This window comes from Photinus pyralis, unplaced genomic scaffold, assembly GCF_008802855.1.
Source record: "Photinus pyralis isolate 1611_PpyrPB1 unplaced genomic scaffold, Ppyr1.3 Ppyr1.4_unclustered_Scaffold8227, whole genome shotgun sequence".
Classification (NCBI taxonomy): domain Eukaryota; kingdom Metazoa; phylum Arthropoda; class Insecta; order Coleoptera; family Lampyridae; genus Photinus; species Photinus pyralis.
This window is the reverse complement of record NW_022172337.1, coordinates 36,121-49,580: the sequence shown is the minus strand read 5'-3', so window position 1 is coordinate 49,580 and position 13,460 is coordinate 36,121. Positions and strand designations below refer to the sequence as shown.

At 35.2% G+C, this 13,460-nt stretch overlaps 1 protein-coding gene across 3 annotated transcripts in view; it reads right to left on the bottom strand.

The window, feature by feature from the left end:
* LOC116182961 (beta-1,4-glucuronyltransferase 1-like) overlaps nt 1-13,460 on the bottom strand; it is a 53,190-nt gene that overhangs the window by 29,625 nt on the left and 10,105 nt on the right. For all 3 annotated transcript variants that reach the window (XM_031503534.1, XM_031503535.1, XM_031503537.1), the window contains exon 2: nt 1,296-2,174. In XM_031503534.1, the coding sequence (XP_031359394.1) occupies nt 1,296-1,949 (654 nt within the window). In that variant the 5' untranslated portion in view covers nt 1,950-2,174. The remainder of the gene's footprint in view (nt 1-1,295; nt 2,175-13,460) is intronic.

The following is a 13,460-nucleotide window of genomic DNA, read 5'->3' as shown; positions in this document are numbered from 1 at the left end:
ATAGCATCCACTTTTGAGTGACAGTAAATCGCGAATGTCAATCAAATTATTCAATTGTGGGTTATTATGGATTACTATGCAAAAAAATTTCGTGTACAACACGTGTGAAATTATCTTTTTTCCATGAATTTGCTTGATTATTTCGGGCTTCGCCCTCATTAATCAAACTGCAAATTCATGAAAAAAAGTATCACTTTCAAAACTAGTTGTACAAATAACTATTTGCGCATGCGCAGTCGGTTTTTTAATTTTTAAGATATTTAAATGAAATTTTGTATGTAAGCACCTCAAAAGTAAAACTAATGCCAAAAAATTTGTTTTACAAGCTATGCTGATCTGGTGGAATAGAATCAACGCCATGAAAAATGATGTAGGTATGTCTGAAAATCTCGAGGATCGTTCGGTATTCAGTTGTATCGGATTTTTTTTCTAGTGGTGTCTTGCTAATCAATATTTTTCATATCAACTTAGCCAGACATGCGTTTTCGAGAAAAGTAAGCCTCAAAGTTAGCCTACCCAATGCGAAAGAAAGCAAACGGCAGGTACTGTTTCGCCCCAGCGTCTTGTTTCGAAGATGGGGGCGTCTCTTTATGGAAAAACACGAGCCGAATTTGAAATGTTGCTAGCTTACCTACTTCGTTGATGTAATGTAAAGATGCATTCTAGGACAAATCACTCGTACGCGACTTAAATACATTAATACTAATCGGTAGATAATTACTTTATAAGTCTTTGTTAATTCTAATAAACATAAGTAGGTTGGTTAAATCTTGGTATAAATATAAACATTTTGAAATATCACCAGTAACTTCCTGAAAAAGGAGTGCTTCTTTTAGAAAAAGTATTTGTTAGTAATAATTATGCACTTCTTGTAACTTTTGCAGTTTTGCTGAATAAAATATACTCGATAAGCTTAGAAAGATACATCATTTACTACAATCAGATGCATTAATGAGAGATGCACACATCGAAAACAAAAGTTAATGTTTAAAAAAGCCAGACAATCCGCCGTATTAGGTACCTAATCGATCTTTCGGAATAAAAAAAATGCGTTTAAAGATCATTACTACATCCTTAACATCGACCGTAATATACGAATATAAGGAAATGAATTTAAACAATTAATTAAACTTAACTTCAGCGTCCTGTCATTAACATTCCTATCCCATTAAGGTGCAAGGTTTTATTCAACTCGCTGGTCAAAACCGAAACCGTGACCATTAAGGATAACTCAAAGACACAATCCTAATAGTTTGGAAACAATATAACAAATCAATATATTTAATTTTGCTTACCTGTTTCGGAACGTGTTTTGTACTAAAGTAAACGTGAAATGTGACGAATTCCCTGACTAAAGGTGACGTGCAATCACGAAGATAAGCAATGGAATCCAAAGTGGGTTGAAAATCATTGCCAGGCGCATGTAACGCAATACTTATTGGACCCCTCCATCTCTCTAACAAGGGCACTACATTATCCAAAAAGGAATAATCCCCATGGGTGGTGTAAGTAATACTTTCGTGGCATTTGTGTCTTTTCTCGGCCATAACGTAGTTGTACAATACCCAATAATCTCCCCTTTGCTGTATCTTGGGAAGTAAGGGTTTGTCCAAACACTTGGTCACTTCTCGTACTTTATTTATAATTGTTAACTCGGGATCGTCTTTATTGCTAGAACTTTCATTGAACGAAACTAAATTTAGCGCTTCCGATACTCTTTCCGCTTTCTCGGTGGGTATGACCAATTCTTGCGCCACCTGAACATTTCCCGCAGCGGGATCTAATTGATCGACGGAACTTTGCTGCCGCTCTAATGCTGCCAAGTTTCTTCCAGACTGCTGCATTTCCCTTATGATATCGGATGTATTGTGATACTGTGTAATGATCAGACACACGACGCCAATTACAATTAAAAACTTCAGGAAAAGTATTCGGCGGCTCGTTAACATTTTTTTCTACGATTTCTATTAAACTACTGTTATTATTAACACTCACTTTTCTATCATATCATGTATTATTATATGCACAACGCGACGTTCGAGATTTCGCTTGCGTCCTGGGGAAGCCGATTCAGTGTAACTATTCGTGACGTTCAACATCACCGATGATCATGAAGATTACAATTGCGAGTTTGCGAAGGTCTACGTTGTAGTCATCTTCGTTGGAAGAGAAGTCTGAAAAAAGAAACATAAATTAAGTAATTTATTGTTATCCAATCACGTTATTCTTACTAATATTAATTAATTTTTTGTATTTACTTAATATTTTATATTCGACCTCCGATAATATCCTATTCTTAATGGATTGCATCATTAACTTTTTTAAAACTAACGTGTACAAGACTCAAAAGCGGATTTTCTAATACTGCAGTAATTTTAGCACGCCATGCCAGCAAGAAGTCAAGTACCTACCTACACGATAACGACGCGTTGTTTGGTGTTGCTAATAACGACAAGAATTTTGTAAATAATAAATCGATAAAATTGTAATTGTTATTTTAATGAGGGAATCAATAATGACTGGTCAAAGAGAGCACACAAAGGCGATCTATACCTACAATGTTTGGTCTGAATCGTTTAATTTGTAATTTGTGCTTTTGAACTCATAAATTTTATTAATGCGAATGTATCAATAACTTCCTTAACAAAAATTTTCTTTCATAAAAACAGAAAACAGCGAAGTGAAAGTAGGTATATTAAGGTTGCGAAATTACGCATTATCTCATCACTAAATAAGTTTTTAATGCTGTACTTAGGTAAATTGCCAAATAAAGTATATAGATAATTTACAAAATTACCATAGATCTAAGTTCAAATTTTTCTGGTAATAAGACGATGCAATGCCAACAAGTTAAAAAGTAATCGTAAACGATTTACAAAAAGCGCATTTCCACTTGCATTCATTTCCCATTTGTAAGATGCAACTTCTGTTAAAATCTTAACAATCCGGACACAAATATGAAAGATAGCGTTGCACATGTGCAATCCATTTTTGACGTGCTACTTCAATTTCTGTTTATAAGAAGAATTTCATTTCAATGCTTTCATAAATAAGAAAGTTGGCACTGCGCATGCGCAAAACCAAATTTTGAAATTGGCGTTAGATTTTCATTTATTCCAAGTGCCTATGTATCAAATTTCATTCAAATACTTTTATAAATAAAAAAGTTTGCAATTTGGTTTATAAATGATCGAGATGCTAAAAGGACACTGAATTTTGCATCGATTCGACTCAACTTTTGGCATTGCGTATTATATGGCTAAAGCTATGCCCATATTGAATTTCATGCAATTCAGTTCATAACTAACGGAGATCTAAAAGCGATCGGACATTTCTAAACAAAGTTATCGTTCACAAGGACAGATAGAGGGACAGACAGACAAAGGAACAGACGGGCAGACCAACAGACAGACGACAGACAGCAATACAGCAAAAATCGGTACTTTTCAACCTATTCCTGAGTGAAAGTGTCATCACCTCTTTGGACGGTTCATCGCTAATAACTTAAAAAGTAAGTACCTGCATTTTATCGAAGAAAACTGCATATGTGATGATACCAAATTGAATATTCTACTTGCTCGGTTTGAAGAAAAACCCGTGAAAAAGTATCCTCAATATTCAATTAGTCGAGCATTAACAATAAATAAAATGCATCCCTATAAAATGATGCCCACTCAGGCGCCCATGAACAATTTTTGTGAACAAGTGGTGGTAATGTTAGATAATAATGTGATCCAATTGAGAGTGCACGGTTATGCTATGGTCAAAATTGCCGCTATTGGGCTAGGGAAGATCCTCACTGCATTAGAGCATATCCCACAGACCTACAAGTTTCGCGAATTTGCTATAGTTTCATCAAAGTGCAGCACCACCCCATTACGAAAGCAATATTCGGGAGTACCTCAAACGAATATTTGTAATCCGGTGGAAAAGTTGGAAGGAGCCTGATCTGTATACTGCATCTACAGCATTGTATACAAATTACTTACCCAACCCGATTCTGTCTATCGACCGCATTAAGATTATCTTAAGCGATGTAAATAAATAAAAGTACCTACGTTTAGTCTTGGTGCTTTAGAGACTTCTCAGGCTGCGTTATTCGAATTGCCCCCGCTTATTAACAATTGATACGCGGATAACTGAAACGGATTTTATTCTATTTAGCCGGAATGATCAACTATGTCCGTTACCTGCAAATCAACTTTTTTCAACTTTGGTATGTGTATACTGTAAAACAAGTAAAAAAGTTTCCGCCCTAAGGCGAGTAATTTCAGCGAATTTTCCATTCATTGATCAGTACTTCCCAAAAGGCCATAGCTCTATGTGCGCTATGATTTTCTTTACTAAAGGCATTTATGAAGAAAGTTGACGTCGCACAGTTCGCGCATGCGCACATCTAATTTATGCTATATGCTATGTTTGATTTTATTAGAAGCGTCTTTGGTTAAAATTTAATATAAGAAATTAATTATTTAAGATTTTTCTTGGACCAGATGCCAGTGCTATAAACTACTGAATTCAAAAAGATCGAACTACAATATTGAAAAGTGTAGGAGTAATTAAGGTCTTGGACGGACCGACAGACGGACGCACAGAGAAAGTCGCTGCCATAGCGGACCCAACTTCGTTGGAAAATGCGCTAAAAACCAAACAATATCTTGACGATAATGCCATTGTTTATCACTTCCATTTTAACCTGAATTTGCACCTACTAAATCGAACTTTCTGTATATTTTTTGCGCATTTTCCAACTCATATTGGAAGGCGCTGTTATGGGCCCTTTGTCCGTCCGCCGAGGCCTTAACTATTTGTACGGATTTCAAGATATTTAGTTCATTATTTTTGCGTTCGGTAGCTTATAGCTTTGGTACCTAAGCCAAGAAAAATGTTGACGATTAATTTGCGCATGCGCAAACTACGTCAGGTCACCTTCCTTATTTATAGAGATATTTTTTGAAATTGTAAACAAAGATTTTTCTAGTAAAGGAAAACATATCGAATATTTTAAAGTGTGCGCATGCATAGACTGCGCAATGCTAAGTTTCTCCTGAAGAAAGGAATGATAAGACGGTTCTGACATCTCATCAGTATCAAAAGATGCGTTTCTTTTACCTTTCTGACCGCATTTTCTCTAGGAACCTACTTTATTTGAATTCTGCACTTTTGTTAGGTATATTTCCCGGATTTATGGCTCAGTGGTAGAGCATTGGGATATAAATCCGGAGGTCGGGTGTTCGAACCTGGGTTGAGGTGAATTTTTCATCTGTGGCGGAGATGGAAATTACCTTAGACCAGTTCCGAGCATTCTGCCGGCTACTCCGAATTAGGTTTTCCTGCAGTTTTCCTAATTCGTAAGGTAAATGCCGGAGTAGTATAGACCAACTTAAGACCTTCTGCAGAGGCACCTCTAAATAGCATTATGCGGGTCACTCTGTAATTTGGCGCATGCCTGTTGAGGGCCCAAAACAAGAGAGGGATAATAATAAATAATAATAAATAATAATAATAAATATTTTGCACTCTCTTTTCAGAGAGCGTGACAACGAGTGCTTTGTTAACCGTGCAATTACTAGCAACATATTTAGTTAAATCCAGGTAAAAAGGTAAGTAAAGTAAAGAACACATTGAGGATCGATTTTTCATGTTACCGTTACCTGTATCTGACACCTACAGGTTTAAAAGTTGAACTTACACATGAAAAAAACGGTCCATAGTGTTATTTTTACATTACTAATTCTATTGCTATAAACTTTTTCGTTATTTTCCTGCCTGTCGATTCTTTAAAATTTTGACGCAGATAAGTCTGTGCACCATTGGCATTGATTATTGTTGACTTGACTTAACACTGACAGTGTTTTTTCTGGTGGGCTTCTATACTTTTAGTTTCATAGCTTGAACTAGGTGGCTATCGCTATCGCCATTTTTTGGACATTTCAAAATTTCATCAAAGGTCGACATTTTACATCATTTTAAGCAATTTTTAAAGAATAATTTTTTCCGTCTGTACGTATGTATCTACCATCCACCAATATAGAAGATTAGCATATTATATTATTACATAGCAATATACAGCCGGTTTCAAATTAAATCGGCACTATTGCTAACGTTCTTTGTTGTAGAGTAGAGGAAGACGGTTACATTACAAAAATTGTGTGTGTTTTTCTACTGAATCCAAATCTGTAATTTAAAAAACAAAAGAACATTGCACTTTTCAAACAATAATCAAAATTTGACCTTAATAAATGGAACACACTGTATATTATTATAAAAGTTCTTAATGCACCATAGCCAAAATACTTGAAATAACTAACATTTTTGAATTATTTTCATTTCGATCTAGTTGTCCATAAAATGATAGAATGGCGTCGCTTGTTCACACTTGTTCATTTCTCCTTAATTTATCATCTATATTGATATACGCGCCCCTTTAATCGTGGAAAACACAAACTATAGTTTAGTTTATTTTGAGACGAACTTCTTGCTGTTACAAACTCGGTAAAAATAAAGAGAATTTTGAAATTATTGTTCCGTAAAGTAAGTTCTAAGTTTGTGTTTTCCACGATGTAATGGACGCATCTATGAATACTGAAGGATACATTTGGAAACAATGAACTAATGTGAACAAACAATTAGGTCATTTTATCATTTTTATGGATAAGTAGATCGAAATGAAAACAATTGAAAAATCTTTGATATTTGAAGTATTTTCGCTATGGTGCATAAAGAACTTTTATAGAGAATTTAATAAGCCGTCATATGATATAATAAAATATAAAAAAATTAGTGAAAAACGCGATGTTGTTTTAATTTTAAATTTTTAATTGCAGATTTGGACTCGGTAAAAAAAATATACAATTTTGGGAATTAACCATCTCTCTAACTCTACCTACGCTAAGACAGTTAGCAATAGCTTAGTGTAAAGATTATTACACTAGATATAGATTTAAATCATTCAAAGCTGCAGCGATGAATTCAGTATTGTCCGGGGTCTTAAACGGTGATTGAGGTTAATAGCAAAATATTCTAATATTTTAAATAATTAGTTAACGTTAATCATCGTTTCTGAAACAGAGCATATGGCAGATTAGAAATTCCTGCGGCTAAATCATGAGGTTTTTCGTGAAGTAAAAAACTGTATTCTGTAATTACCTTAGGTAATTTTGGATGAATACCAATTAGTAAGGCACAGTGGTGAACTATCTTCGGTAAGTAATACCAACGAATTGAAAATTGATAGAAGTGCTAATATTACATTTACATATACTATTCTTTTTTATATTTTCGGTGCGGGGGTGTATTTACCTGACCGAATTGGCGTTGTTTTTAACATCTGCCTCTAGTATATTAAGGTTTCGTATTATAACAACTACAACATCTTTCTTTATGTAAATGTACCACTGAAACCTTTTGATCGGAACAGTACGTTCATGGTGAAGGTGTCTCGACCTAATTTAAGCAACATGACTTCGCGCTTCAATTAATCGCATCGAAGTCCCCTAAATTTTGAGTTAGGTATATCATAATTTAATAAACTAAATAAGAGGGGTCCTAAATTGAACCCTTGAGGCACTCCCAAAGCATCTATTGGGGACGACACAACGTTATCAAATGGAACACGCTGGATACCATTTGAAGTGTATGATTGGAACGACCTTAATAGAGCGTCATAAAACCCAGAGCCTTGTAATTTGGCAATCAAAAGATTATACGGTATCCAACGAAGGCTTTAGATATGTCGGTGTAAATCACATCAACCTGTCCCCTGGAATTTAATACTAGCGATACGAAGTGTTTAAAACATGCAAGGTTAGGCACGTGGATCGCTTATTACTCAACTCATGCTGATGTTCTTATACATATAAGAATCTTAACCTGATTTTATTGTATATAACTATTATATATCACATATCCTGGAGTATGTTAGGGAGGGGTTAGTTTTTTAAGGAAAGTGTAATGGTAGTGTTTTATACGCTTTAGATATTTCATTGTATTTTCTTTAAATCCCTATACATAGTTTCTCATAATATTTAAAATTGAGACTTCTTGAGATATTTGCATCAACTCAAACAAATCTTGATAAGAACGAAACGGTGTCAAAGAAGGTACCTATTCAGCGTGGGAAGTTGACGGTGGGACATGGGAAAATACATCTTCGGCAAATCCTGCTCCCCATTTGAACGTAAAGGAACAAAAATAAGTATAAATTGTGCACAACTCTTGTGCAGAGAAAGCGCATTTTTTTAACCGAAATAGCTTTTCTTTTGACATCACCAATGGGTATATTTCTTGCAGACGTCTCAATCGCCCTTTGTGAGTACCCTCTTCCGACAATCCGTTCTTGAGGTATAAGGGAATATACCCGATCACGATAAGAGGTCGAGGAGGAGGGGTATGGTTGGTAGAAATTAATTCCTTTCGTTGAAACCTTTCATTACAGTACCATGAAGGATAAAACTAGTTCGACTGGCTCTCTCCCCCTCCGCCTCGTACTTTGACAAGAGGACAGAAAGAAGGGCAGTAGTTGGTAGAAAAAGGTTCCTTTCGTTGAGACCTTTAATTAGAATATAATGAGAGATAAAATTAATTTTTAACCCCCAAGTGCCAAGTTATACTTTAGAAAATGGGGGGGGGGGGGGTAAAACATTTCTGCCCTTCATGGTATTTAAATAAAAGGTCTCATCGAAATAAATTTGTACAAACTATAACTTTCCTGTGCGACTCTTTTTCGAAACCATTCCTGAGGGGGGGGGTCCTCAACCGAAAGGAACCGTTTTTTACCATCTTACTGCTCTTCTTTCTGTCCTCTTATCAAAGTACGGGGTGGAGAGGGGGGAGTGGAACTAGTTTTATCCTTCACGGTACTCTAATGAAAGGTCTCAACGAAAGGAATTAATTTCTACCAACCATAGCCCTCCTCCTCGACCTCTTATCGTGATCGGGTATATTCCCTTATACCTCAAGAACGGATTGTCGGAAGAGGGTACTCACAAAGGGCGATTGAGACATCTGCAAGGAATATATCCATTGGTGTTGTCAAAACAAAAGGTATTTCGGTTAAAAAATTCGCTTTATCTGCACAAGAGTTGTGCAAAATTTATACTTGTTAATTAATGTTATGTATTTTGTGCCGAAGAACTTGCTCGTGTAAATTTGTTTGCATTTGAATTGATAGATTACTTTGCTATTGAATAGAGATTTAGTTATTTGTACATTTGATAGTATTTTTCTTAAAACTTTATGTCACTGTTTGATATCTTACACCGACTGTAAGGACCAACCCTTAGTCGAACAAAATTTTATTTTGCCGTAAAGTCATTTGAATTTTTGATTCTTTTGAGTATTGATTGCAATTCTACGTATAAGAATAACCCCTCGTGTCGGATGTTAACCATTGCTTATGCGGTATATTGTGCAACGCGAATCATTACCCCTTTTATTTTTTTGTTTGCGTGTCTGTCTGTTTAGAGATTTGCAGTTTCGCGTCCTCTTGAGCTCAACAGGTTGCGACCGGAAGTTCAAAGGTAAGTTTAGTTATTTTTGTTGTTTGCCCCTTTTAACATTTGATTAAATTTTGGTTTTCGATACTAGCGAATTGTGATTACTTAATGATTATAGCTTCGTTGTTTCTGCGGAAGCCTATTTTGATAAATACTTTCCCCGACTACGTGTTGATTCCCTTTTTACTAAAGATTATTTTCCAATGTTGACATAGGTACCAGGTCTATATATCACAGTGTCCTATTTGTGATATTTTGAGATCATTGCATTAAACCACCATTTGTGACATCAAATATTGTTTGTAATTGCGTAATATTTTTTTGTTTAAATTGTATCGCTTTTGTAATTTATTCAATTTAGATAAGATGATTTAAGATAGACACATCTGGTCATTTTCGATAAGGAGTTTTTATTAGACGAAATTTCTTATCGATATTAGAAGATACAGGTGTTTTACGATGTGTGCGTTATTTCGGCGTAAGTGGGGACACGTTCCTGTGAAGCAGGCGCTAGTCAAGTCTAATTGTGGTTATGGATTGATTGGTAAATTCTTGAGAAAGGTGTTTTTGACGGTGGAAGTGGTGTTTCGTTAAATACTGGAGACAACAAGAAAACAAGACTGTTGCTCCTGAGAGTTCCGTGACGGTTAAAGAGCGTGTAAATTTGTTTACATTAAATCTCGGACAGTAATTAACATTAAGTAGAAGCTGCCTTTTAACAATACAAAGAATTCGTTCTTGTATACAGTGATTATTGATACCGAAAAGTTGTTAATATAATATACATACCTACAATGTACCTAATACAGCAGCATGTTTCCGAATATTCCGCCAAATCACCACGAATTTTGCTCGTATGCAAATACAATAAACCTCCAAAGCGGATCTAAGCGACATAGCACCTCGGGCTGATCCTACGGGGTCATTGGATTTGACCCATTTTCAATAGTCTTTTTACATGTGGCACATAAGTCAACTATGCAAAGTTTGAACCGAATCGGTCCAAGCGTTTGCAGTTAGCGTGTTCGCGGACGGACAGACGGACACCATCGACTCCCTTATAAAGTTTGCACCGCTTTGCTCTGCCGCTTAATAAAGCTATAGCTTACAATGCAATGAGAATTGTCCTGGGAGTGAATTGTGCTGAAAGCGAGTTGCAGCGATATTTTATCGCATCGTATTAGTGTGCAAGCTTTGCGTGTATTAAATATAATTTTGCTTCATCCGATATCGCTATTCGCCGCATGCGATATATAGTTCCGTTCCAAATCGGTTCAGTCGTGTAGAAGTAGTACGTGTGACGGACGGACTACAAAGTGCAGTAAATAGCGATTTTTCACTTTGAGGAAAATACGCTAAAAACCAATAGATTGTTGCTACTGTGATTTGTGCATTGGGGGAAAACCAAGACCACCAACGCCTTAGGTAACAACACTAAATTTTTAAGCGCTAAATTCAAACTGTCTGCCGATTGTTTTGAAATTTGATGTACGGGTACTTTGGACATTAAGGACGGACGCTATTCATTTTCAGGAAGCTAGTTCAACAGGAACTAATGTTATAGGACTTCGAGTGAATCGGGAACAGGAAAAACTGCGGGCTCAATATAATAGAAATCAAGATATTTCATTCCCTAGGTCATGTATCGAGTTCGTAGATTATTCCCTATGACTCTTAGATGTGTAACAATTCAACATAACTCTTCTCTGTGGTATAGGTCAAAAGTTTTAGGACAAAATGTACCTACCCAACATTATTCTTTACACATTAATTTGGAGTTGTAAAAGCTTTTCAAACGCATTATCTTGATGCTGAAAGAGTACATCACGTGCACATTTGATAACTGCATGTGTGTGATTCAAAGATGTTAAATTATTTTTCTGAGGACAAGTGGATGTTGATCAAAACATGTCAAAATCGATATTTATGCACCAAGATCGTTGGGAAAAAGGCCAAGAGCATTATTTCAATGACCAAAACATGTCAAAATCGTTATTTATACACCAAGATCGTTGGGAAAAAGACCGAGAGCATTATCTCAATGACCAAAACATGAATTTGATCTATTTTTGGCGACCACGTGGATTTTGTTCTAAACATGTCAAAATCGTTATTCTTGCAGTGAGATCGTTGGGAACAAAATTAATAGGATTGTCTCAATGCCCAAGACATGAATTTGGTACATTTTTGTTAACTATAAAATGTATTTTGTAAAGATTGAAATAAATTTGTATTTTGTAAGATTAAAATAAATTTTCGTTAAATGTGATTGTAATACTGAGGACCTTCGATATTTCGTTGTATCGGTTTATTTCATGGGAATTTGTAATTTTAGTATCTGTTTGTCCACTTTAGCTTTGTTTTTAATTACTTAATTTCTTTAAATATTATCATTCATGCAAACGTTGAGTTTTTTAGCTTCTCGGTGGTACCTACATTTAGTACTAAATAGTACGAAACATATTCATCCTTCCGTCCCTTCATCTATCCAGGTTTTAAGCTAAACTTCTTATTGTGTTGTGAGATGTTAGAAACATGTAGGTAATAAGCAGCATTCAACAAGATATCTATCTCTGCTGCCCATCTTCCTGTCTGTTCAAACATTGTACTCAAAAGAATGATGTATTATATGAAGTAGGTATACAGTGAAATGTTGATAATAGATTCAAATCTCACGCCCTTGCCTCTCTCTCTCCTTCCCTTGAACGAGAGAAATGCGGCTTGTCAATATTTAAGATTACCGAGATGATTTATTGAAATGGTTCATAGTGAACTAAGACCAAAGCACTTTCTATTCATATTAATTACACTCGTGTGCCTTTTTCAATCCTTTTCATTCAAATATTGAGTATTGCTGCTTTGTGAACTGGATTCATTCCTGAAGCTAACTTCATGGAAACAAAGAAATAAAAAAACAACAAATGAATGCATTAAACGCGTTAAGTAGGTAATTACTTGTTAATTGAACATTTCTCTGCAGGTTTCTATTTTATTGAAATTGTAAATCGTATAAATATATAAGTTTAATCCTCGGTTGAATCAAACGAAATAATATTACTGCATTTTGTAGGGAGTAAACATTACAGTGTGCAGGCTATAATTGACTGCGTCCTAAGAAGACTTCAATAAAAGAAAATGAAATTTTTATTAAAAGTTGATTGAACTTTTTCGCTATGCAGAAAATGGGATTGACAGGTTACTTCACAACTTTAAAATTATTTTAGAGCCCGAAGGCGTCTCTTACATCTAACGAAATTCCGACCTAGTTTCCATTCGCTTCCTTAAATGGCGCTTCGTTGAATATTTTACGTTAAATTAAAGATGATCAGAGGGAAATGAAAAGTTTTACAAAAATCAATATACGAAAAAGCTTCGGAGTATTTCTAATAAACCGACATTTACTGCTTAGGTAGGTACTTAATTAAACAAACCAGAAATGTAGTTCAAGAATGTTAAAATAAAATTATTTTTTGCCCGAAACCATTACATATCATTAATTGCATATTTCCGTGATGGTGCAGATATATGTTTTGTGATAATTATTCTTCCTTATGTAATAATGAAAACACCTTAATAGTCCATAAAACAATTTGCTAAATTATAAGACTACCGTCGACGTATGTAGAGCGTATATAGGTCGCCTTTTGTAATAATACAATATTAGAAACTGTATTATTTACATTTACACCTATGCCTATTCTCAAGGAAAATTTCTTTGTGGAATAAATATCAATGACAACTCAAGACCGAATAAATTTCAATTTAGATGTTTGTTTTGTATTTCCGTAACATGGAATAAAATGCCGTTGTTCGGTAAACCTTTGACGTAGATATATTTCGCTTCTGTTGTGTGTATATGCAAGCTAATTGATGCTCATCATTAAAGTTCATGACTTCCATTATTATAATATGTCCGTCAACCCGCGGTGGAACACATTTGGCGTGCAGATGGAGTTTTTAAGT